Source organism: Callorhinchus milii, unplaced genomic scaffold (genome assembly GCF_018977255.1).
Source record: "Callorhinchus milii isolate IMCB2004 unplaced genomic scaffold, IMCB_Cmil_1.0 Scaffold7, whole genome shotgun sequence".
Taxonomy (NCBI): domain Eukaryota; kingdom Metazoa; phylum Chordata; class Chondrichthyes; order Chimaeriformes; family Callorhinchidae; genus Callorhinchus; species Callorhinchus milii.
In genome coordinates, this window is record NW_024704748.1 from 9,802,283 (window position 1) to 9,828,977 (window position 26,695).

Consider the following 26,695-nt stretch of genomic DNA (forward strand, 5'->3'; position numbering starts at 1 on the left):
GTTATTATTTTTGCATTAAATTTGCATTAATGGTGCCATGAAAAATATGTATCTGGGTGAAAGATCACCAAAGGCACAAATGATCATGTATCTGCACTGAAAGTTGCTCAAGGTAAACGTATAAACAAAGAAATCTGATTCCGTATCAATAGAGGATAAAAAAAAAGAGATGTAAACTTTGGGACATTATAAACCATTTGCACTTATGGCTTGATGTCAGCAGTTATATTATCGCTCACTGCTATTTGGCCCAAATAGTCCAGATCAAATTCAAGAGATTACCGGAGTGCAGAGAAAAAGATGATTTATATCTGTCCAGACAATCAATCAATAATTTAGGAATCAGATCCTTGAAGTAGAGATGATCTTTTTACTTTCAAATTTAAAATGATTTTGATTTTCTGAATGTTGAGAGCAGATATTAAATGCGCTGCCTAATGCACAGCATCAACTCAATTAGGAACATAAAGTGCGTGAAAAGAAACCTTTCTATAAATACTGTGCTGCTGAGGCACACAATCAGCACATTATTTGTGCTGGACCACGGGGTGGAAAATATCTGATCTGAAAGCAGCAGGGATCGGAGGAAAATACAAACTGAGGAAGAGTGGGGAGAGCGGCAAGGAATCAAGACAAATAAAACAAAGTATGCAGCGGGAATGGCACTTATTTGAAGAATAAACTACTTTCTTTCAATAAGTCTCCTGCCAAGTATTCTGAACCATATAACCATATGCTATTGCGCTGTGCAAAACTCCAGGAATAATGATGCATTTTATTACAAACATGGTAGGGGAGTATAATCATTTTTCCATTGTGTACTGTAGTTCGGATAAAATTACATCACTATGCCTGGCTTGTTCTCTCCACTGCAGTTGGTTCACAAATAAATCATTTCTTTATTAATTTTAAAGAGCCAAACTTTATATAGTACACAGTGATGACATCTCTCTCATGGTGAAGGAAAATATGCCATCACCACCGTTATCTGAATGAGACAATGTTTGAAAAGTACAGCGAGACTGGGTTGGCCGATAAGGCCAACTGCACATCTCCAACAGGAAAAATATGTCCAATTACATCAGTCGAAGTTGAAGAAATGGTTTTCCAATTCCCAATGGAGATTTGATTTACAGAACTAATTCCATAGTTTATTGTTGTACACAAATCACCTCTTTTTTCTTGGGTTCTTAAAGCCCCGGACTGACCCGTGCCCAAAACAAATTGTTGCCGGCACCCTACAAAGAAAAAGAATGAATTAGAATATTGCTTGCTGTCAGGTCAGCAATAACTGGGCAAATACTACAATGAATGAAAACGTCTCATTAGTTCTTTATGTAAAGCGACTGTAACATTCCACCAGCCACATTTGTACTCTCTGCAATAAGCCAGTCTGTTTAACGAGAGCAAGATTTGAGTGTTCACAGTGATGATGCCTTCCTTGTATCACGCCAAATAGTTATCATGTACTTACACAACACTGAACGCAGAAAATTAACACAGGGGCTTTACAGCAGGATGCCATCATCTGGCTACTCCACACCCATGTTTCTTCCCACTCTCTGTGATTTATTGTAAATCTATTTTTATATTTCAACCCTATCACAGCAGTAATCAATCACGTTATATCCTTTAATCATACACTGATTATCAGGATCCCTAATTTAGTCATTTTTTAGCCCTTTATAGTTGAGTGTAATAGAACTGAAGTAACAACCAAGGCACACAATTCATGTCACAGTGTTTCTGGACTTCACTGAAACACAGGCTTCATGAATATAATCTCCAGACCTTTTATTTCTCTAGTTTCCCCATTTTGTTTGAGTTTGCAAGCTTTAGGATGATAGTTGTGCATTTAGTCTTTCATGACAATCGAAAAAACTAGTTAGAGTAGATAACAACAGAATTTTATTTTAAAAAATCCTTTTATTGGGTTATTGTACTGCTGTATAAATGTTATTGGCAAAACCAACACTTTTAAGGTTGTATACCTCAAAAATTAAACAAATTAAAACAGTAGAGATTAACCTGTAGGAGAAGCGAGAGCCTCCCTGTGTTGTGGTAGCCGCAGGCTGTTCCACTCTTGACATGGGTTCACTTTCAGCCTCTGTCATTTCCACCGAACCTTGTTCCATTGGTTCTCCAGATATACTGCCACAAACATCACTGTGTTTTTTCTCATGCTTTGCAGTTTTCACATCCATGTCATGTGGGTTCTTATTTTTTTTCTTATGTGCACTGGAAAGAAAATAAAAAGCTGCTTTGCGATGTAACTTTCAAGACTAACAATGAGAAAAAGTGTATTTTTAAATGGCTATTTACAACCATTAAGTGACCAGTTTTATTCCCCAGCAATTTGAAATACAAGAGCACTGAAAGCAAAGTTTAGTCAGGTCAGATCTGAAACTTTGACTGTTCTGCGCAAGGGCTGCTATGCCTGAGACTGTGCAGCTACATGCTGCTCCACTCAACACTAACCAGTCACATCTTGGAAAGGATCATCCCAGGTCGATATCTAAGCTCATATTAAAATGCAACCCAACTGCTGCCCCGGCTGAGATTGTCAACTCAGCATAGATAAAATTCAAATCTGTATCTTTCTCATCTCTATGGACACGTGCTGTACTGGATGATATCGTTACTAATTAGACCCTTTTAACTAGGCCTTTGGCAGAGCTACACTACAGCTTTTGTTGTACTTGTTATAAACCTGCATTGTTTGTAGGCTTCATTGGTGTTTTCTGTGTTGATTATATTTATGACGCTTCCTGGCATCGGGAAGTTTCTTTATAAGTGAATCAAGAGACATAGATGACCAATGGACTTTGTAGAGGTCAATTTCCACTGATGGAATTTAGAGCTCCAACATTACCCTTGAGGAAGCGTAAATGCATTGATTGTAATTAGTAATAATGTACAACAAGAGTTTAACCACTGGGCTTTCAGCATCCAGTAATGAATCTTTCCACAAAACACAATATCCTTCTGTATCCTTAATTTTGTAGCTAAATAGTCTTCAGATGATGGAACAAAAATAATAGCCAGAAATGGGACAAACGCTTAAACAATTTCTGCAAAAAAATGGGTATTTTAGTGATAATTTAACCTAGTTGGAAATGACTATTGTCAGACTCCCAAAGAGATTATTTAAAAACGGAGGATTTGACGATGAACTGCAAATAAAGAAGATTTTTGAGCAACAAAACACTTCTTTTTAATGTAATTTACCAATGTAATCAGTGAAAAAATGTTCTTACCGTTTAGTTATCTTTTGTTTGTCAAACCTAAAGTCAGGTGGATAACTGTGAACATTGACTAGATGTTTTCTTCGGTCGCCATAAGACTTAAACTTTTCCATGCAACTCTCCACCAAACATTGATACTAGGAAATAAATGTAGAAGCATTTAGAGGTTGCCATTTGCATAGAAAGTTTTAGGTATCTGCACTGAGTTTGTACAGTTCTAATCTAAGTTGTGATATACGAAACAAAAGGTCCACTGCTTTAAAAGCCAGCAAATTACATAGTTGACTGAGTAAATGTGTTGTGAGTCCAGAAGTGATTTACCATATTTTGTTTCGCTGCTAGTATTTGGAAAAGTGAGTCATGCCATTCCAGGATGTGAATGTCCAGGAGGTGACTGGAGGGAAAGGAGCGTTTGCAAGAGGAGCACACATTGCGGTGGAACGTATTATAATGATGCTCATAGTTTTCTAAGGTGTCGAACAGCTGACTGCAACCTGCTATATGGCAACAGAATATAGAAATCCTGGAAAAGAAAACAAACAAATACATATCCATCAGAGTCTGCTATACAAACAGTACAATTACAGATGTAAACCAAGTACAATATGGAAGGTGTCCCAATTCTGCTTTGTCATTATACATTTTTCAAAAGACATCTAATTTTAGGAGGACTGCAGTGGCACAAATTGATTGGTATAACAATGAACCACTTGTTATTGTAATAATCACTAATACATGAGCTTCACTTCACGGATGTTTGTGGGACACTGCTGTGCACAAATTGGCTACCATGTTTGCCTACAAAATGCACAGCCATTACAACACTTTACAGTATATCCTATGAAGCTCTTTGAGAACTTCACAGGATATACCAACATGAAAGGTGCAATATCAAATGTCAAGATTTTCTTAATTACTCCCATGTATTGTACTTACTTGGCTCTTTGAACTTCTTCAGCTACACTTGTTATGGCATCTTGCAGATACAGATGTCTATGAATGTCACCATCCTAAAACAAATAGCAGAGAGAAATTATTTTAGAGGAAACGTGGCTCTCAAATCACCGATTATTTTTATTGTCTGCTAATTGGCATGGACGGTCAGCAAATTGAAGCTGCTCATATACCTTTGGAGATAAGATGTATTTGAACATCAGTGTGAATGGCTACGTCCAAAATAGCACAGAAACTTCAATGCATCAGTGTCGAACACGGATTTAGCGTGTCCCGACAGCGATCATTGAGATTGTGTTCTCCGCATTAAATATATCTAATATACATCCCCTGTCTCTTGCACTCCCTGTATCTCTCTCTACCGCACCACCATTTCATATTCCCTCTGGAGGCAGGTTCTAGGAATCCTCCACACATCTGTAGAGTCGACTTTGCTTCCCTCTCTCTCCCTCTCTCTCACACACACACACACATACACACAACTACTCTGGTGTGTTTATGGGGGTGGGATGAGCTGACACCAGGTTTGCCCTCACAGCAACACTGGCTGAATTGCCGCGCTCCTGTGTTCCAGTGATCGGTCGGCCTTTTAACATAACAGCAAAACACTGCAGATGCTGGAAATCGGAAATTATAATAATAATAATAATCCTTGCATTTTGATGTAGCGCTTTTCACGGCGTCTTCTCGGCGTCTTCAAAGCGCTTCACAGAACGGACTGTAAAGTGAATTGACCGTCCATTTGTGGGCGGAACACCGAAGTCACTGGGAACAGAAGTCGCTGACCGACGGTCACCGACTTCAAACGTTCGCTCACTTTCCTCTCTCGCTTTCCCTCCACAGATGCTGCTTGGCCTCTGCCGGGCGAATCCCGGCCACTTCCGTCGTCACCCGCAGACGACATCGGCCGTTCACTTCACGACTGTTTGCGGGACACTTACTGGAAAGCCGGGGTTTGACTGCTGCACTCCGGTTACAAAAACGCACGGTCACTACACTTCAGGGTAAAAAAACCTTGCGAAGTGCTTCTGGTTTTTTTTTGTTTTATTTCAGCCTTTTTTTAAAAAAAAAACACGTTTATTTCCATCTGACAGGAGCTGTGTGAGACGCCACCCATCGTGGGTCCGTTCACACAAGGTGGGGGTGTGGTGGTGGGGGTGTGGGGGGGGGGGGAGGGCACTTACGTTGACCCTCATCCTGGGCCTCCACCGCCGGGGATAAAGAGTCCCCCCTCAGTTCGGGCCGCCTGAAGGGCCGGGACAGCCTCACCTCGAATAACTCGTCGTCCCTGTCCAGTCGGATCCTCCGGGACCTGAAGGTGAAGGGAGACGCTCGCAACTCGCCGGCCTCCTCCTCTGCGCCGTGTAGCATCTCCTCCTCCTCTCCTCCTCTCCTCCTCGCCTCGCGCCGCCAACTGTCAACCGTCACTTCCTCGCGCCGCCGCCGCCGCCTCCGCCTCCTCCTCCTCCTCCGCTCGCGCGGACGGACCTCCCGCTCGCGCCCCCTCCCGTCTCGTCGGCGCGCGCAACGTCAATTTGCCAACGATTTTTTTTAAAAAAAATCCACGATCGTAACCCCCACATCAACCGAATACTGCGCGGGTCCGCACTCTCTCTCCCCCCCCCCCCCCCCCCGAAGCGGCCCCGGTGCTGTCCTCTGCTGACGGTACGACGGTTACAAGTCAGGTTTAGGTTCATTGAGTAGTGCTTCGGAAACTGCTTCAGGAAAAAAAAAGTCTTCGAAATCGGGAGTTTTTTTTTTGCAGGTTTCAATTTTTTTAAAACGAAAATCAATGATAACACAGGTGAGTTCCTCTTTTTTTTTCACACACACACACACGCGCGCGCGCGCGCGGTGCAACAAAATACGAGTCCGTTAAAGCCGCCCGATCCGCTACCTACGAGTTTTTGCGGGTTCGTCCGCTCCGGCGGCTCCAGCTCTCTTTTGTTTTATTAGCGGAGGGAGGAACGGAGCGGCGGCGCTCGTGTTTCCGCTCAGGGGAAGGGGACCGTTTTCCGTGCGGCACCGCGGGGGCTGTTTGTTGTGTGTGGCGGTAAAAGGAGGTGGAGAGCGGCGCTCGAGCTACAGAGAGTGGGCGACACACACATATATATACACACACACATATATACACACACACACATATATATATATACACACACACATATATATATACACACACATATATACACACACACACATATATATATACACACACACATATATATAGAGAGAGAGAGCGAAAGGAAGAAGCGAGAATATAAAGACACAGGGACCCGGGAGGTGGCTATGGAGCGAGGGGCCGAGTGTACGTACAGACACCGGGGCGGTGGATTTATATAGAGAGGCCGGGGTCGGGCAGACCTGTTTGGGGGCTCTTCAGCGAGACGTAACGGACGCCGGGACAAGTACCAGAGAAGGCCGAGGCCGGAGAGGAGAGGCTCCGGGACGGGTTCAAAACCAGCGGGGACTTGTGCGTGTTTTTTTTTCTTTTACCCGCACTGCGCTGGGGGGGGGTGAGGCGGAGTTGGGATCGAGCGGCATCGAGAGCTGAACTTGTCCCTCCGGTTGTGTTTTTTTTTGTTGTTGTTGTTGTTGTGGTGGTGGTGGTGGCGGTGTCGCGTGTAAAAGAAAAAAAAATCGATCGAGGCTGTCAGCTCCAGACCGGGTACGTGTCTGTTTGCGCTCGGAGACGGAGGGCAATATCGCTGTGTGCACCGGGACTGTTCGCCCCGAAGATTGACGTTAACCCCTCGGGACGCGTTCGATTTAAATACACCGGAGACGTGTTGAGTTTCCCCACTCGTTTTCAACGACGGGGATACGTCTTGTTCTGTGTCCTAAAATTAGCGCAGCTCTGTTCATGTTGATGGCATTCGATCATTATGGCAATACTCTAATAGACTTCGTAGTTCATGGTAAGGTTCCTGACCTGGTTCGTGTTTCAGACATCTAAGACATGTATTCCGTGGGGAGAAACAGACTGAATAGCACTGCAACAGTGCATGTGATATGATGTTACTTTTGGCAATTAAGCACATACCTGAAGTACAATGGGTACCTTTTTTATATTCAGTATTTCTGAACTTAAAAATAAATAAATGCTTAGCGTATTTTGTCAAGTGGGGCTTTTTTAAAAAAAAGTACCTGCAGCACTTTTTTTTGTATGTTTATGGGCATATCAAGTTTATTAGAAACGTGTTTTTAGCTGCAGAACTTTTCAGCAACTACACAGTATCGTTCATCTTCGAATGCCTTAACCCTTTGAGGTTTGGGTTTTGCTAGCTGGAGAACAGGTCTGCTACACCTTCAATTTGATTGATAAGGAAGAAAGGTTGGTCACAGTGGACCAGCCTGACGTTTCCCATGGAGACTACTTAATGTTGTAGTTGTAGAATATTTGTCTCGTTTAAAAGTTACATGCCTTCAACTCCGAATATATTTGATTTAACTGTTACCTGCTTTGCAGAATTGATTGGTGCAACCTGCTATATTCAAAATTAACTGCACTTTATTAAGTGATAAATTATTAAGTAAAAAATGTATTAAGTAAAACTGGAAACGTTTTGTTTGGCAAATGTTCTTTCAATGTTGTAGCACGGCTAACAGCAGGTGCCAATTTGTTCCCCTCAATTACCTCATAACGTTTGGTTTATATTTTTGCTTTTGTTGGAAGTTCATTTTATGGGCAGCCTTCCAACTCAACCTGTTGTCACAATCCTTTCATTTTTCATTTAAATCTGGTGAAAACCAAAGGCAATGATCTATTAAACATATTTGTACAGTACAGGGAAGTAGACTAGTGCAAAACTAACTCCTGCCCAGGTGTATATCTGGAGCTATTCTGGGAAAAGGATTCTTTAAGTAAACCGCATATTCAATGTAATCATATGATTTTGTACGTAGTTCTTGGTGAAATCTCTGATTTGCTGAAACGCAAAAAGTTGTGCGTGACTGAGACCAAGAAATGAAAAAATTTGTAAAGTGATTTATTGGGGGATAGATTTATGGAGTAGTGTAAGTATTTAAATTTTTTTGTGTTCTTTCATCATGTTTATAATTTTGTGTTGCCTTTGGAAAGGAACATGAGTGAATTTCGAATCCATCACGATGTCAACGAACTACTCAGTTTGCTTCGAGTACGAGGTGGAGATGGAGCTGAAGTGTACATTGACCTCCTTCAGAAAAATAGAACACCTTACATCACAACTACTGTTTCTGCCCACAGCGCAAAGGTAATACCAACAATTATGTTTTATATAACTCCCTTCACATGAGCCAAATGTGTCAAAACTCTTATGTACTGTCTCGGATTTGACTCTCTCACCATCTGCAACACTTACAACAACAATAAGATTCCATTTATAGAGCGCCTTTCACGTCGGAGGACGTCCCAAGGTGCTGATGTACTTGAATTGCTACAGAGGCAACTACTGAATTTGAACTTGCATGTTGTAGGAAAAAGCTACTGAATTTCAACTTGGCAGCTTAGTGTGTGGAAAGACACTAAGTGCAGACTAGGTGCTTTGTGCACTTGGCTTACCTTCATGGACTAATTTCCTTTCTTTGTCTTGCTAGGTAAAAATAGCGGAGTTTTCAAGAACTCCTGAGGAATTTCTCAAGAAATATGATGAGCTGAAATCAAAAAATGTGCGGAATTCGGATCCCCTAGTTTACCTGCTATCAAAACTAACTGAAGATAAAGAGGTAATTTTTTTATAATTGAATTCTCTGAACTCTTCAATATGATTTTCCACAGAACTGCAAAGTTATTATATTCTTGACTGTCCACCAGCTATTTCTGTAAATGAAATGTCAAATACCTATTGGACTAATTTGTGCACCAAGGTTCTCACTCCCTGATTGCTATTCAGAGGCCCCATGCTGGAAAGTGGAATGTATGGAACTCGCTACCCCAAAGGGCTGTTGACGCTCAGTCCTTGAACATATTCAAGACTGAGATAGATATATTTCTTATTGCAAAAGGGATTAAGGGATATGGGGATAAGGCAGGGTTATGGGATTAACTGGAGTTAGATTAGAAGATCAACCATGATTGAATGGCGGGGCAGGCCCGAAGGGCTGAATGGCCTACTCCTGCTCCTACATGTTATGTTAAGTGCCTGTGTGCAGAAATCAGGTGAAATCAGGAATAGGTTTGTATAGCCTGACAACATTCAATCACAGCTGGCATATAAATAATAGCCCCTTGGGCGAGGTATGGGAGGGCAAACAGTCACCATGAAACCACTCCTGAGTAGACAAAGAACAGTCAAATGCCAACAGAGAATAAGGCAAGAAGAGAACATTGGAGGAAAAGGTTTGTTTTAGTAACAAAGTTTTGAAAATTGTCTTACGACACCTCGTAGAAGGTGAAACCGAAGCTGGAAGTAAGTTGCCTTCAGTTGTTGCTTGTAACAATGCATTTAAGCGCTCTGAGATGCTACCCTGTGTGGAGGGCACTATATAAGTGCAAGTTGTTATTGTAGTTGGCAACTTGCTATGGGTTTGACATGCTGAAATTTCCCCCCTGCTTTACCACAACGTTACAGCCTTTGAAGATGGTATATATGATCACAAATTATCCTTAATCCAACAGCAACAATCTTGATTTTTTTTATATGCAGTAGTTTTTTTAATATAAAACAAATGTGTCCAAGGCTATCGAAGTTTGAATTGTAACATAGATGCAAAGCTGGTTCATTCTAATGAATGGAAGGCGGAATCCAGGAATATAAATCAATGACATATGATTCTAAGTTGCATTTGGCAGTTCATAATGCACATGCTGAAAGTTTGGTGAATGACATATTTCTTTGGTAAAACAAATTTCAGCAGATTGAAAGAAGGGGTCATTCAATTTCAATTAAAGTTGGCACACGGTGATATGAAATTCTAATCGCACTGAAGATGGGAGAGAATGTTTAAGTGGACAAACTGATCCATGAGGTAGTGCACATTTTGAGAATGAAACAAGTACACAAGCAAGCTTGCACAGAAAGATTCAGAAACATCTTGAAGCAAATCTGTTGGGCATGCAGAAAAAGTTACAATTGGAATTGCATTTGATTTTTTGTGTGATATTTAATTGTTCAAAAATTATTCACACAAATTCATAAGGGCTGCAGTGTTTAATACCTTTCTTGCAATGGAAACAAAGCTTTTGTTTCAGTAAATTTGAAAGCTGACTGATTCTAAAACCATTAGTTGCTGAAATGTTAAACGCCGAAGGGCAAATAGTGGCTCAACTTTATACTTTAACTGCTGTAATTATGAAGGTTATTACTTTTTTAGAACGTTTTCAATGAATATTTAAATGTTCCCGGATTGAGAACAGATTTGTCTTGTTATTGTAGACCCTGCAGTACTTGCAGCAGAATGCTAAGGACCGAGCAGAGCATTCAGCCAGTGTCTTAGCGAACAGCAGTACAACCTTCAGTCTCCCCTCAACTACAACCAAGCTGTCTGTGCAAGAGCTTGAAGAACTCCGAAAACAGCTTGGGAGTGTCACCACTGGCTCAAATTCACAACAGGTAAAGAGATCCATCTTTCAATTATTCAATTTGTTGGTATATTTATGGGATTCCAAACATATAGCATGGAGTGGACATGATATGAGTTGACATGATATGTTTTTGATGTGTGCGTTTCCATAGTTGCTCCATTCTCCCATGAAGGATTTTTTAAAAGCTGAACAATTCAGACATTCAATTCATTATTTACCCATTAGATGACTGAGGGAATCTCAGTGTAACGGTATGCAGTACCAGATCCAGCCTTTCTGACATCTCTATTCTGGAAGAAATGCAGAGTCACTGTTCAATGATGTCTTTTTATAAATAAAAGTGTTTTATTCTAGTCACTGAACCATATGTTCTCCATAGCTCTATAAACAGTTATCAAAGTGTATTTTGGGGGCTATAACAACCTAAATAGTTTAATTGAAATCCTTAATTTTGACCTTTACTGAAGTGGTCATCCTGCTTTCATTTTAATTTCCAGCCACTCGAAGTTGTTCGAAAGATGCTGCGAGACAAACATAGCAAGAGGAATCCAGGACAGATTATCCCTCAGTTCCCACTATGGGTGTACGAGAGGACAGCTCTTCTGGGGGATTTTATAACTAGCCACAGTCCAATTACGGAGACAGTGGTATCCATAGGTAAGTACGATTGCTGTGTGCAATTGGCTGCCGCGTTTCGCCGACAAATATACAGTCAATTCACTTTACATCATATTCTGTGAAGCACTTTGAGACGTCTAGAAGATGTGAAAAGCGCTATATCAAATGCAAGGATTATTATTATTTATATCATATACTTTTTATGTTCAAACACTGTGTCCAAATTGGAATTAAATGAATTTGTGCCAGGTTGTCCTAGTTAGTAGCACTCTCACCTCTTAGTTAGAAGGTTGTAGGTTCAAGTTTTGAACAATAACTTAGATTTAGAAAAGCGCTCTCCATGCCAGACGGCGTCTCAGAGCACTTCATAGTAACGGATCCCGGGGCCGGGCCAGGGGGATGGGGAAGAAGGTGACCAAAGGCGTGGTCAAAGAGAGAGGTCTTCAGCAGGGACCTGAAAATAGGAAGAGAGGGAGCGAGGCGAAGGGAGTGAGGAAGGGAATTCCAGATCCTCGGGGTTTAGTGGCTGAAGGCACAGCCGCCGAGGGTGGAGCAGAGCACTCGGGGGACGAAGAGGAGGCCAGACCTGGAGAAACAAAGGCAATGGGTACTGTTTTGAGGAGGTCAGAGAGGTAGTAGGGTGCAGAGGAGTGGAGGGATTTGAATACAAGGGTGAGGATCTTGAAATTGATCCTCTCGGATAGGCAGCCAGTGCAGTGAGAATCAAAATGCGGGCTGCAGAGTTTTGAATGATCTGGATCTGAACACGTACAGTCAAAGGGCTGACTCTACAAAGCACTGCTTGGGAGAGCAGTGTCAGGTGTCGACTTTTGGATGAGGCGTTAAACCAAAGTCCCAATTGGCTTTTCAGGTGGATGTTGAAAATTTTATTTCTTCAGATAAAATTGGTCATTCACTTCATGAATTTTCATGGGACATTGCTGTGTGCAAATTGGCTGCCATGTTCACCTACAAACACAGAATAACTACACTTTACAGTATATTCTGTGAAACATTTTGAGCTGGAATGATGATGTGATAAGATGCCATATTAAATGTAAGAATTATTGTATCAATTTTCATAGCACATTTGAACTTGCACAGCCTATATATTTTTTTCAATTATTTCTACATTGATTACACTTAAAACGTTTGAATCTACAGATTGTATTATTTCTTGTTCTTTATTGATTGTCACTTGCTAAGTCTGTAATGCTGGTACTTAATTAATTAATTCATTCATTTATTCATTAATTAATGGTAAGTAATTCTTCACTGCACAAACCTTCCAGAAATTTTACATGATTATCAGTGCTGTAATGCTTACTGCTCACCCTCCAAGAACCTTACACTTGATACTGTTTTGTTTAAAAAACACTTGAACTTTCAAAGATTTTAGTAATAAATCTCTCTTTGTCAGGAACCATGACACTCACTACCCAAGAGCAAATAATTGTTGAGGACTTGCTGTACGTTCTGATTGGAGTGGATGGCAAATATATCACAGCCAATTCATTAATGGGCAGGCAGAACCGATTATTTGCAGTTGATCCGACACTGGACATGTCCATTAAAGAATTGGTCAACAGGATTCTTCCATTAGCGGCAAGTTATTCTTCTGTTACCAGGTGGGCAGCCTGTGAAAGGTGGTGGAGATTCAGGTGTATTTACTGTAATTCTATCTGTTGAGAGTCCTTTCAGAAAATTATTAAATGTACATTTATAGTTGTGTAGCTGCCTTGAATGTACTGTGATATGAATGTATTGTGATATGAATGTACTGTGTTTCAAGATCAACATTTTTATTCAAAATGTCTGCTGGTGTTTATTGCCCTATCCCTGTCCTTTTACTGACTTGGGAAAGGAGAGAAAGTAAAATGGACAGTCTAAATTCTAACAAGTGTTTTATCTGCCACCTGCAGATGTCACACTGGTTGTCTTCCTCTGCACTTCTTATTCGTCAGTGTGCAAAGACCTGTGGGAAATGAGGGTGAAAGTTTTTTATAAAAAATATATAATTGTGCCTTTTGTGATACATTCAGGTTTATCGAAGAAAAATCCTTATTTGAATACGGTCAAGTAAACCATGCATTGGCTGCAGCAATGCGAGCCCTCGTGAAGGAGTACATGATTCTTGTGACCCAGCTGGAACACTTGCAGAGGCAAGGTTTGCTCTCATTGCAAAAACTTTGGTTTTATATTCAGCCAACAATTAGAACAATGGAGATATTGGCTTCAATAGGTATGTTACACTTCATGTACAAGATGGTTAGTTGGAAATTGCATGTAAGAATTGGATCAAAATTGGGTAAAGTTCACCCGTGTAAATGTACATGTTTGTTTTTCAAAGTTTTATCTGCATGTAGAAGAAACTCAAGACATATACACCCGAAAATAATTGATATGTATTAGTGCTTGCATTTAATGCTGAGTGATCTTTGCCCTGAATATTCTATTCTGCAGCAAACTTGGCTGAACCAGTTTTTTTGGTTTCTTTGTACACTATCCATATCCTAAGACAATTGCACGTTTATATTAAAAAAAACTTGAATCCAATGAAGATCTTTTTGAGGTGTTAGAGAAATGGTAATCAAATATACATGTTAGTTAGGATGTCCTTGTTGGTATTTTATCTCTTCTTTGTATGACATCAGCTACGTCTGTAGAGAAAGGAGACTGCATGGGAGGATCAACACTAAGCCTGCTCCATGACCGGACTTTTAACTACACCGGAGACAGTCAAGCACAAGAGCTTTGCCTCTACCTGACCAAAGCAGCAAGTGTTCCTTACTTTGAAATTCTGGAGAAATGGATTTATAGGGGCATCATCCAAGACCCTTACAGGTGCAGTGCTGTGAGCTTTGCAAATCCTAAAGATCTGTAAAGTTTAAAAATACAAATGTGGTAGCTTCTAAAATATTAAATGGTGTCTTGAATAAATGGATTTTAGCTGAATATTTTGGTAAAGTAGCATTGAATATATGAAAATATTTATAAGATCACGAGTTATGCCTTTTGCTTGCTGTTACACCGTAGATCTAATCAATTAAAGCACACTGTTAGGCCATTGGAGAGCCCCGTGGCAAGGATTTATATTGGTGAAGCAAAGATTTTCATGTGCACAGGTAATCCTTGATGCAAGTTATTTTTTTTACTTTGGTTTGTACAGTGAGTTCATGGTGGAGGAACACGAACTCCAAAAGGAAAAAATCCAGGAGGATTATAATGATAAGTACTGGGATCGGAGGTACACCATCATCCAGCACAGAATCCCTTCGTTCTTACAAAAGATGGCTGACAAGATCCTCAGTACAGGTAGCATGTCGCTTGGTTCTTCCTCACTATTTTCAGATTGACCCCATCACATCTTTGTGTCGCCCTCAAATCTGCTTAAGTTACAGATAAATATATCCGTTTGTCTAGAGACGGGTTAAAGTAACTTCTTTAAATGTCTTATGGCAGCTGTCTAAACTTTGCCATCATTACAGAGGCTTCCATTGAGACAAAATCAACTAGAGAAATTTATTCCCTCTCCTTGCAAATGCTTCACAGATCTAGATATCCACAGATTGAATTGTTAGTAGCTTCATAATTGTGGAAGTGCACATTTGACTTTGATCAGTCTGACACTAACTACTGTGAACTTCTTTTCTGTGTTTTCTTTTGGCAGGGAAATATCTCAATGTTGTGAGAGAATGTGGTCGTGATGTGACCTGTCCTGATGCCAAGGAAGTGATTTACACACTGAAAGAGCGGGCATACGTGGAACAAATTGAAAAGGCGTACAACTACGCCAGCAAGGTTCTCTTAGATTTCTTAATGAAGGAAAAAGAACTCTTAGAACGACTAAGGTACAGCGTGAACTGGCTTTTAAACAAGCAAATGTTGTTATCTGCAATATTATGAGCTAATAAAGTAACTCCTGATTTTCCAGTTTGGTTGAAAGCTAGCAATTTGAGCTATAGTCATGTAGCTTTTTCCCACAAGTGGGAACTAATTTTGCAATTCCTAGTTCCCTGTTGAGTATTTTGTACAAGTGCTTATAATAATAATCCTTGCATTTGATATAGCGCGTTTCACGTCGGGAGGACGTCCCAAAGCGCTTCACAGAACACACTGTAAAGTGAATTGACTGTATATTTGTGGGCGAACGCGGCAGCCAATTGCGCACAGCAATGTCCCACAAACAGTCGTAGATTGAAAATGACCAATTTATTATTGTTTTTGGTTTTGGAGGGATTATTATTAGGCTCTGTGTGGAGTAAGGATACTTGCCCAGGGTTTCGCCCTGACCTGCCTGGAATTGAACTCCGGTCTCTCGCTTGCAAAGCGAGTGCTCTAACCACTGAGCTACAGGACTCCACAATGTCATAATTTCAGTGATTCATTTTCTTCACTAACAGAATTGACAGACATTAGAATGTGATAAACATATGCAATTCTGTGTTTTTTAAGCTATTGTTTCAGATCTGCCCTGCCAATATAGTGAGATGAAGATCAAATATATAGTATTATTTTTTGCAGTATTAACCTCAGACTCACAGCAATATAGTAATACTTTGCATTATTAACCTTAACTTCAGACTTGGTCTGTTAGTATTGCGTCTAAGTGGTGTTATCGTACATCAGTGGCATTATTTAAGTCCAAGTGGCTTACAGGATGCATAATTTCATTTTGCAAATACAAAGAAGTTTTAGATTTTGTACTTGCAGAGTACTTGAAGTACATTACTAGGGTGAATAGGGATCTTTACACTGAAGGTTGTGAAAATGTGGAATGCACTGCCTTGAGGCTGTAAAGGCAGAATCAATTATTATTTGGAAAGTATCCATGCACACATACTTAGTTACTTTGGAAGTAGGGGTGTGGAGAAGAGGTGGAGAAATTGGATTAAAAGATCTGCCATGATCTAATAAACTGACAGAACAGGCTCAATGTTCTCTTCCTGTCCCTATATTGCTATTTGCACGAAGAGGAAGATTATACCAACTAAACTATTAATGTTAACAGTTGTTTAAAAAGGAACATTTTAGCAAATGAGAAAGTTTAGTCAATGAGTGCATACTGTTAAAATTCAATAGGTAAATGAATTGGCAGTATTAATCTTGTTCCATTGGTTTAGTTAGGTTTTCATGCAAGTCAAATTGGTTATTGGTTTTATTCCCTCAGGCAGATATTCTATTGTGGCACTAAGTTAACTGACTTCAGCACAGTGTTAGGTAGAAATTTTGGCCTCTTCAAAAAAAAAAAAAAAAAAAAAACCTTTTGCTTTTAATTATGACCCATGGTGTTGGAAAGAAAGTATTGCTGAAGATTTATGCAAATTGATGATAATGTTAAAAGCTGCACTTCATTATGTGTTCTGTTCTAATGCAATAAAATTGGGTAAATTACTTCCAAATGTATTCCTGTGCTCCTTTGTAAGGACTTTGAACTTGTCAATTAGTGTTGGACTTCAACATGGATATTTGCTCATCAGCCTACTTTTATCACTTTTTTCTAGGTCAATAAAACATTACTTCCTGATGGACCAAGGAGATTTCTTTGTCCATTTTATGGACCTTACCGAAAACGAGCTGAAGAAGCCAGTAGATGACATTATTGCCACCAGACTGGAAGCCCTGCTTGAACTGGCATTGAGAATGAGCACTGCTAACACTGACCCATTTAAAGATGATTTGAAGGTTTGTTTTAATGTTACTGATAGAACTTTGTGAGTTAACTGTATTGAATGTAACTTTATTGGCTTTAAAATTTGTGGGAATAGTTTGAGTATTAAGTTTGCTATGAAGCTATTAAACATTGCATAAAATTAAGTAATTATACAGTACACTAAGTGTATGCTGATTCAGTGGAATTTATATCATTGTGCTGTATGGTGTTTTTAAGGGATATTGAGAGTATATTATATAATGACTCAGTTCCACTAGTTTAGCAGATGGAAATATCTTGATTTGGCCAGCTTTAAGATACTTATTTCAGAACTAAGATGACTACCACACAATTTCTTATTCTTATGAAGCATTTTGCTTTTTTTTGGTGATCATTGGTTAGTTCTTGGAACTAGGGCACCCAAGGCCAGGCCAATCTGTTTCAACTTTTGTCTGGTCAGAGTATCGATGGCTGAGGTCAGAGAGGTGGTCATCTGTCTACACTTCTTGTTCGTGAACGCTCTGTGAATGGGACGAGAGAAAGCGGGAAACGGCTTATCACTGAACACACTATTATTCAAATCCAATTAAAAAATCAATATTTCTTCTACTCTTGGGCTATGCCTACAGAAAGGAATGACTTCTGGTTTTGAAATTCCTAGACTAGAGTTGGGAATATTTGATTATAACTAAGTATGATTACAAGTATCTTGACATGTTGTTTAATGGAAAAATAAATAGACCTCCAAATTTATTACAGCATTTTTGCAGTTTGGCTCCTGTAACTCGTATTGTTTTTCTGCAGATTAATCTTATGCCACATGACCTAATCACCCAACTTCTGAGGGTTCTAGCTATTGAAACTAATCAGGAAAAGACCATCATCCACCCAGACCCGACAGAGATTGCTCTCAGTGGCCTTGAAGCATTCTCCTTTGATTATGTTGTGAAATGGCCACTTTCGCTGATTATAAACAGGTAATTGATCGTGTTGGACTACAATGTAGCAAGTAATCCTCTGGGTAAACTGATCTGTTGATTCACAAAGAACAAGAGAAAGTGAGACAGCAGACATTTTCATGGGCTACAGTATACATTTTTTAAAAATTGAAACCCTACCATTACAGATGGAGATTTCAAGCAAAAGTCCTCAATAGATTATGTACCATATTGAAGCACCATTAATCCCAATTGCTGCTAATGAATAATAAATGTTATGTATCCGCAAGAAACCTTTACAAGTTGGCTTGAATAAATAACAAATGATTAATGGATATTTGCTTTTGCAAAGTATTTTTTATTAAACTGGTTCTGGAATCAAAGTAAATTGAATTAAAAAGGAAATGTTTTTAAAGCCAACGCTCTCCCTGATGACTTTCCACGGACGTTATTGAAATGTACAATGCAATAGGATATGGTGTAGTTTGTAATCCATTCCACACTTTGTGTACTACAGGATACAATTTATTCTTGTAGATGTCAATCCCTGATCAATATAGTCAGTTAAGCACGGAACCGGAATGGCTGTATTCAATGCAGTGCAAATCAACAACAACAACAACAACAAGATTCCATTTATAAAGCGCCTTTCACGTCAGGAGGACGTCCCAAATCAAAACTTTGGTCTCAGTGATTACAAGTTTTGAAAAGATATCCTGTGCAAAAGAACACAATAATATTGTCAATAAAGAGCCTAATAATAATAATAATTCTTGCATTTGATATAGCGCTTTACACGTCGGGAGGATGTCCCGACGTGGAGTCCTGTAGCTCAGTGATTAGAGCACTCGCTTTACAAGCAAGAGACCTGAGTTCAATTCCAGGCAGGTCAGGGCGAAACCTTGGGCAAGTTTCCTTACTCCACACGCCTAAGAATAATCCCTCCAAAAACCCCAAACAATAATAAATTGGTCATTTTCAATCTACGACTGTTTGTGGGACATTGCTGTGCGCAACTGGTTGCCGCGTTCGCCCACAAATATACAGTCAATTCACTTTACAGTGTATTCTGTGAAGCGCTTTGGGACGTCCTCCGGACGTGAAAAGCGCTATATCAAATGCAAGGATTATTATTATATATTTCCAACTCATAAGAGCGGTATACTGTAAATGCACTGTTGTATCTTTTAAATAGGAAAGCTTTGACCAGGTATCAAATGCTCTTCAGACATATGTTTTACTGCAAACATGTGGAACGACAGCTGTGCAATGTTTGGATCGGTAATAAAGTCGCAAGACAGTATTCCTTACACTCTGCTAAATGGTAAGTAGTTTGCTTTGAAATAATACCAAGACATTAGCTTTAAAGATATTGCAATGCTGACGCCTGTTGGACATTCCCAGGTATTGCAGATACCGGTCGCCCCAAATTCTACCTGCAAGTTTTTTTTACTTAAAATGTAAGTTCTTAAATTCAGTCCTAATTTAGAAGCAGTTTCTTTTTAATAACTGCGAGAACACAGCCTGAAATCTGATGAATTTTCCACAATCCTGTGCAATCTCAAATTCTAAAACGAGGTTTTTAGGCCTCAGAATCTCACATTCTCTCCTAGTAATGCTACGATGAATATAGCAAAATGTCCAGTCTCTGTAGTATTTTGCAACAGTACTTATGTTTACTGTGCTTCAATAGCAGATTTGTGGCATACAGATGTAAGCTTTTAACCAATGTAAGTAAATCCAGACTGACCCTGTAATACCATGATTATTTTGGTCCATAAATTCAGACCCCACTTTATAAGGAGACATGCTAAAATATGGCTTTTTATTTAAATTTTGAATCTGGAGAAGTGTTGGTCACCTTTGGTCTAAATATCATGTATAATAAAATGTATAAAAGCTGCAGGAGACTGGCAGAACACAGGTAAGTTCATTGTAAAGAACCCTACGTTTGAATGCACTACATGATTGAATGGTATTTGTGGATTTTATTAATCATTTGATATTTATGGTATTGCATACAATCAGTAATTTTAAACATTACAAATGGCTTCTAGATGATTTAACATCAACACCGACATTAAAAACTGCACTCCTTTCAAGAAAATTCCTTTGATGCAATGTGTTCTAAGTTGTGGTGTCTGCCTTCCCAAAATGTTCAATGAACTCGATCAATGCATCTGCAATCTTTTAAGCCTTAAGCCAAATACTTCACATCGCATAGGTACCAATAATTAACTATTTAATCTGTCACTATCTGGTTGAGATATTTACTGTCACACCAGAACTCTGCTGTCCATATCCTTTCCTGCACCAGGTTCCAATCACCACTATCCTCTCTGGCTCCATTGACTCCCTATTCCCCAATAAATCAATGTTAAGGTCCTCATTTTCACTTTCAAATGTTTCTATAGCCTTGCACCATTCTATCTATCTCTGCGATCTCCTAAGATTCTACTACCCTGGTCACACTCTACTCCATTGAATAATAATAATAATAATAATAATAATAATAATAATCCTTGCATTTGATATAGCGCTTTTCACGTCGGGAGGACGTCCCAAAGCGCTTCACAGAACACACTGTAAAGTGAATTGACTGTATATTTGTGGGCGAACACGGCAGCCAATTGCGCACAGCAATGTCCCACAAACAGTCGTAGATTGAAAATGACCAATTTTATTATTGTTTTTATTATTGTTTTTATGAATGCAGCCAACTTCATGTCTCTCATCCTTCCTTGGGACGTCCTCCTGACGTGAAATGTACTATACAAATGTAATTTGCTCTTGATCCATCTTCCACGTTGGACAAACCTTTAGTCACTTTCTCCTACCCTCTGGAACTCTCCCAAATTCTCTCTGTTTCACCCTTTCCTTCTCTGCTTTGAAACCTAAGAACACGGTGTATATTCTTCCAAGGCATTGTGTCATGGGGAAATGCAGAGAAATCCATTTTCCTTCTTGCTTCTTTCCCCAAAGCTATGTTTTAGAATTCTGATAGTTCACTGTCAAGCTCGCTGGGGCACTACCCCATGTGAAGGGTGCTATATATTGCATGTTGTTGTTCATGCTAACACATAAGTAACTGATGTCTGTTCTTTAGGTTTGCAGCTGCCTTTACTTTGAGACAGCGAATGCTGAACTTTGTGCAGAACATTCAGTATTATATGATGTTTGAGGTTATGGAGCCAACTTGGCACATCATGGAAAATAATCTCAAATCCGTAAGTAATGGAGAACTGCATTTTTAAGAGGGAGGGAAACTATAAATCTATAAAAGATGCTCTGCATTTTGCTATTAGCTATTTAAATGCACTAAGTCTTATAACTTAAAGAGAATTAAGTTGAGGAAAGTGTATAAAGTCCTATTCTAAGAACGCATAATCTAAGAGGTACCCTTAGTAGCAAGAGAAATTCTTTGTCCTTAATATCTCCCAGACTCGTGTAGAATACTAACATGGCCATTACTTGGCGCTGTGCAACTCTGCACAATATGGAAGAGATTAGCATAGCATTTCTTTTCAATTATAATCATGGGCTAAATTACATTAAGCAGATATAAATTACCTGCTGTTAAAAGCATTTAGCTTTAATGAATGCCCTGAATATGTTTTGTTTTTGCCCTACTTATTGCCCTCACATAAACCATTGGCATTTATGGAAAAATTGCAAAGGAATCCTATCCTAAATGTGGAAGACATTACTGTAGAGACAGGTAATTAAATCAAAATGTCCATTTACCAGATTTTCTCTCGCATGTTGCAGCTGTTTCTTAAAACATTTAAGGACAAGATTACAGCTCTGATATTTAAACATAAAAAGGAATACCCCTGGATGTCTCCAGAAGAATTGGACTTTACATTAACGTGAACAGTAAACCCCAGTAACTTATTCTTTGCACTTGCAACCAAGGTTCACTGAAATCTGTTCACCACAATGCTAATAAACCTGAATGGAATCACATAAGCAATTACAATTCTACATTAGAAAAAGACCAAATTAATTTATTTTTCTAATGCATAATTTATCATCCAGGCTTTTTCTAATACCAGCCCTTTCAATATGCAGAATTTGTCATGTGCACAAATACTTCAAAGTCTTCCAGTTAGCTACATGGTTGATTTTGACCTTTTTAGCGATTTATTTAAAATTTTACAATTAAGAAAGATGAAGCTTAGTAAGGGAGAGATTACACTATATGCTGGAACTTTAAAATCTTAAGAGGTATAATCACTTTTCTTTTAATAATATCTTTTTAGTCCGGTCTTTAGAATGTTTACCAATTCAGCACAGGTGAAGCTGCTCCATTGGATAGAGAGCTGGATACCCCCCCCTCCCCCCCACCCTCCCCGTCCATGCAGAACTACCAGCAGAATTGCACTAACTTCCATACACTATCTCTGCTGAGGTTTTTCAGAAAAAGTCGTATTCCTTGTAAGGATTCTCTGCAGGTGCTCTGCTCAGTAATAGTACTTGATATTGGGCTTCCTTTCTTGGGTGATTTAAGTTGCTGTAGACTTACCTTGGCCGTCCTCTTGCTCAATGGAAGTTCTCTGTTTTACAATAGTTTGTTGTCTAAACCTTGGCCGAAGTTTCAGGCTGAAAATGTTAGATATGACACTGATGAGTTGAATGACAACTTTCTGTAACTTATTGCTCTATTACATTTGAATTAGGCATCCAACATAGATGAAGTCCTGAGCCATCACACCAGCTTTCTGGACAACTGTATGAAGGACTGCATGTTAACCAACATGGTGCTTCTCAAGATCTTCTCAAAGTTGATGTCCTTATGCGTTATGTTTACCAATTGTATGCAGGTATGACTTTGGTTATTTGTCCTACCTTCCTTCCCTTTTAAATTCCTTCCAATTGCTTCTTCCCAGATCCACGTTATCCTGGATAGGAATGGTAGAAAAGGTAGAGAGAAATGGACTAACTTGTAGATGTTTTTATAATAAGCATCATTGTGGCCTTATCCCTCCTCATACTTCCAAAGCACTGCAGATTACAGTTTTGGATTTGCTTCTTCTGTTCTTAGACGTTTACTCAGAACATAAAGATTGACAGTGAGATGACTCACGGGACGATGAAGAAGCCACCAACCCAGTCAGAATGTACTGAAGAGACTGAAAAGAAGAGAATCAGTAATAAGGTTACCATGTCCGAGGTATCTTACTGAGATTTAACGAACTACCGACGATGAAAGTATTTTGGATTTTAGAACATGTGGAAGATAAGATTACAAAAATTTCAGTACAGTAGAACCCCATTATAAGGTCCTGCCTTATAATACTGGTTTGTTTATGAGGTGTTTGCTCTGTGGGTAAGCACATTGGTTTCCAGTACTCAAGGATAAGTCTACAGAATCTTAGATTCCCACGAAAGAAAATGGTTTCCATTCCCCAGTATTGTCAACCCTCATTTCGGTGAGCATGTTCCAAAAGGGAAAGTCTCTGCAGTTCTAGTTCTCATAAGTTGATTCTTGTTGTTCTTGAATTCAATCTGAATTCAAACCACAAGTTAAGGATTCACTAAATCCTAATTCAAATGAGAATACTCCCTGGGAATGAGAGTTGCTTCTTTGTTTCATCCCAGTTTCTAAGACCATTTCTTGTTTTTGCAGAATGTGGCAGAACGTATTGATGTACTACATTCTACCTCTGGATTCGATAGCACCATCAATACATTTGACAACAACTTTTCCTCCAACCTACTTGACCTGCTGGACAAACTGAGCATTTCAAGTACAAATGATTGCGAGCACAGTATGATCAACATAATATACAGGTATGTTATTCATGTAATGTGACATTTCATGCTTGCCAAACCCAGAACTCCTATGTATTTGTGTACTTTTTAGTGGTATAATGCTATCAGCATTCTTTTCAACCCCAACTCCACCCCCAGTCTAGCTCAGTTGTTACCACTCTGATCCAGAAGGTTGTAAGTCCAAGCCCCATGACAAGTCTTTGTTTTGTGACTATAATGCATCAAGACCTGAGAACTTCTGGATCAGCTTGATGCATTTCCCTTAGAAATTGTCACCTATTTGACCTCAATCTCTCTTTTGATGAGTGCATGACAAGAGGATGAATATCTGCCCGTACTTGTGAAGTATCTCTAACATCTAATAGCACAGGCAACAGATAAATAAATTTGTCTATTGTGACACTACTCTGCCTTGAAGCTGTGACATTTTGGTTAAGCGCCAGGCACATTGCATTTCCATCCCACCATCCTTCAGTAAAAAGTGCTTTTAATACTTTTTTCACAAAAAAAATTTAGCCACAATTATTTATCAAGCCGTACTTGATGGAGTACTTATCGTGCAGAGTACAATCTTGGTGTTATTTTTATCGGGTACTTGAAATTTTTTTAAATTTTAGTGTCCAATTATTTTTTAATTTATTTTCCCAATTGGCAATCTGCCTTTGCTCTGGTCCACAGCCTGTTCTAGTTGAGGAGTGGTTCCATAGGCACTGGTTGCCCTATGCTACCCCTCCAAAGTGGCTCCTGTTCGTGTGCAGTCTTGGCAGTGAGTCTCTATCTGTAGGCCACTCAACTGTTGAGAGCATCAAAGCAGAGCCTGACCTCTCCTCACCTGCCAAATATACATACTACCAGTAGAGGGTGCTCAAGAGGGACTGGAGCCAGCTGATTTTACCCTCCTTAACCATGAGAGGGTTAATTTCGACTCCCCATTCAACAAATTCAGCACAGACTGTGATTCAAGTCAGCAAACTCTTGGTAACATTAGCTGCAGCTCCACCCACTACTAAATTGAGGCTACTTAGAGCATTCTTAATCCTTTGGCAATTGTAGTACATGCCAATGTTGTTTGCCTTCCTTCTCTGTCCTTCGGTTCAGACATGAAAGCCAAGGTCTGGCTGTTCAGGTGGATGTTTTAAAGAACCTTTGGCAGTATTTGAAAAGAGAAGGTAGTTTCTCCTGGTGCCCTCCCAAATAAAATTGGTCACTCACTTCATGGCTGTTTGTGGGACATTGCTGAGTAGAAATTGGCTGCTATAATCAGCAACAAAGTGACAGTCACTACAATTTACAATGCATCCTGTAAATGCTTTGAGATGGCCACTCGGGGTGAAAGGCACTATGTCAAATGTAAGAATTATTTTTATTATTTAGATTGTATGATTTTGACAAACCTTTATATTTGCACTTTGCAGGTTAGATTTCAATGGGTTCTACACTGAACGCCTGGAACGCATGTCTGCAGAACGGAGTAAACCACAGGGTCAGCAAGGAACAGTTTCCAGAGCCCCTTTATCTGCTCAATAAGACCAGAGAAACAGCATGTCCTAGATCTAATCAATCACTGTTAAAAGACTAAGAATGATAAATAATCAGTTGTATTTCCTGGGTATAATAATTGAAACTAATAAAAGTTTGTTGTACATTTCCAATGTAACTTTACAAATATATAACCAGTTTACTTCAACTTTTTGTTAAGATCTTGTATGTTAAAATACTCTGATAGTTTGCAGCTGTGAGTGGGAGGGAAGAAAAAGACTTTGTGTTGTTATTTTTGTGTTAGATCATCTCAGTGTAATGGAAACTGGTGTGTACCCAAACCTCTGCTTATGTTTGTATCCAAATTCTCTTTCCACACTCACCTTTTTGTCAGACTGCACTGGTGATGTCAGATTGGCAGGATACAGGGATGGAAGAGAGAGTGAACATCAGCAAGGAAAGGGATCCCATCCATACCAATACAGTGCACCTAGTGGCTGAGTCAGGAGCGGCATCGATAGCACTTGTACAGGTGAACCAGGTGGTTCTACTTTCAATTTAAGATGAGCTTTGAGAGAAAGATGGTATGAGGGAAAATGCTTTTGTATTCTGTGTTAGGTTGAGTGCAGGAATGTGTGAATAGAGGGGTATGCTTTTCAAATGCCTAGAATAATTAATTTAAGGTCACAGTGCCTTCAATAATTTCACTTTGTATATACACTTCTTTATTTTTAGTATAACTGAGTAATCTATTAAACGCTTCAGTATGAAACATATTGATTCTTAAACACTCTTTTTCAAAAGTATATATCTGTGCATGATTACTGCTGCAGAATTTCCCAGGAGCTCATATGATTAATTTACCAGACAAAATAGACGAGTACAACAGTTCTAATAGGTTTAAACCCAAGTCCCAGATGTGATGGAAGGTTACCTGCTACAATTCCAACTTCAATGTTACTGGCTTTTATATTAATTCAATACACCTTTCGTGGTGTACATCTGGGGAGGGGGTGGAGGGGGAATCAGCTTTCTTTCAAGCTGTTGTTGCTCAATTGATAGTAGCCATAAGGAAGTCTCCAGACTGGAGGTGAGGCGATAGCAGTGGTATACCTGCCCACTTCTGACTGGCAAGGAGTCTAGTTTGTTCTGCAAACCCAACCAAAAGTTGGGAATTCAGAGTTGGATGAGATACAATGATGTGTATTACAGCAAGAATGTGGACTGCGCAACATGGAAGATCAACACAGACTGCATCCTAGCCCTTGTTCTTGGGAGAATTTCTTATCCTATGCCACCAGCTTGGATCTGAAATGCTGTACACTGTCCGGTTCCTTGGGACGTCCTCCCGACGTGAAAAGCGCTATACAAATGTAATCTTGTTACAGGGCAATCTCACATACATCTTTAAGCGTTTAAAAGAAACGGTTGTGAAAATCTTTTAAATAACTTTACATCCATTGGGTGGCGATGTTCTCCAATCAATGAATAAGTAAAGTTTATTTTCTCTTAATTAACTGAATTTATT

At 39.4% G+C, this 26,695-nt stretch overlaps 2 protein-coding genes across 3 annotated transcripts; one reads left to right on the forward strand and one right to left on the reverse strand.

Annotated features, from left to right (window-relative positions):
• Positions 1-755: 755 nt before the first annotated feature.
• On the reverse strand, positions 756-5,644 carry znf511 (zinc finger protein 511). The gene is made up of 6 exons (XM_007898913.2): positions 5,469-5,644; positions 4,182-4,255; positions 3,567-3,768; positions 3,258-3,382; positions 2,029-2,238; positions 756-1,238 (listed from the first exon to the last, which is right to left on the reverse strand). Exons 1-6 carry the CDS (start codon positions 5,568-5,570, stop codon positions 1,169-1,171), a joined length of 783 nt encoding a protein of 260 aa, XP_007897104.1. The 5' UTR covers positions 5,571-5,644; the 3' UTR covers positions 756-1,168.
• A 755-nt stretch (positions 5,645-6,399) lies between these two features.
• On the forward strand, positions 6,400-25,939 carry tubgcp2 (tubulin, gamma complex associated protein 2). Of its 2 annotated transcripts, none has more exons than XM_007898886.2 (18): positions 6,400-6,672; positions 8,281-8,434; positions 8,778-8,906; positions 10,556-10,732; positions 11,202-11,361; positions 12,743-12,950; positions 13,365-13,564; positions 13,977-14,166; positions 14,492-14,637; positions 14,993-15,173; positions 16,827-17,007; positions 17,780-17,952; positions 19,109-19,237; positions 21,020-21,140; positions 22,593-22,736; positions 22,958-23,086; positions 23,543-23,706; positions 25,104-25,939. In XM_007898886.2, exons 2-18 carry the CDS (start codon positions 8,285-8,287, stop codon positions 25,213-25,215), a joined length of 2,694 nt encoding a protein of 897 aa, XP_007897077.1. In that variant the 5' UTR covers positions 6,400-6,672; positions 8,281-8,284; the 3' UTR covers positions 25,216-25,939. The 2 variants fall into 2 exon arrangements, with proteins under 2 accessions (XP_007897077.1, XP_007897093.1); XM_007898902.2 differs by having other exon boundaries at positions 22,958-23,071.
• Positions 25,940-26,695: the final 756 nt, after the last annotated feature.

Coding starts and splice junctions, on each gene's coding strand:
- znf511 (XM_007898913.2), bottom strand. CDS start 5,570: ATGCTACACGGCGCAGAGGAGGAGGCCGGCGAGTTGCGAGCGTCTCCC. Junction 4,256..5,468: donor GGGACGACGAGTTATTCGAG/GTGAGGCTGTCC, acceptor TATTTGTTTTAG/GATGGTGACATTCATAGACA. Junction 3,769..4,181: donor GAAGAAGTTCAAAGAGCCAA/GTAAGTACAATA, acceptor TTTCTTTTCCAG/GATTTCTATATTCTGTTGCC.
- tubgcp2 (XM_007898886.2), top strand. CDS start 8,285: ATGAGTGAATTTCGAATCCATCACGATGTCAACGAACTACTCAGTTTG. Junction 10,733..11,201: donor CTGGCTCAAATTCACAACAG/GTAAAGAGATCC, acceptor TTTAATTTCCAG/CCACTCGAAGTTGTTCGAAA. Junction 23,707..25,103: donor ATGATCAACATAATATACAG/GTATGTTATTCA, acceptor TGCACTTTGCAG/GTTAGATTTCAATGGGTTCT.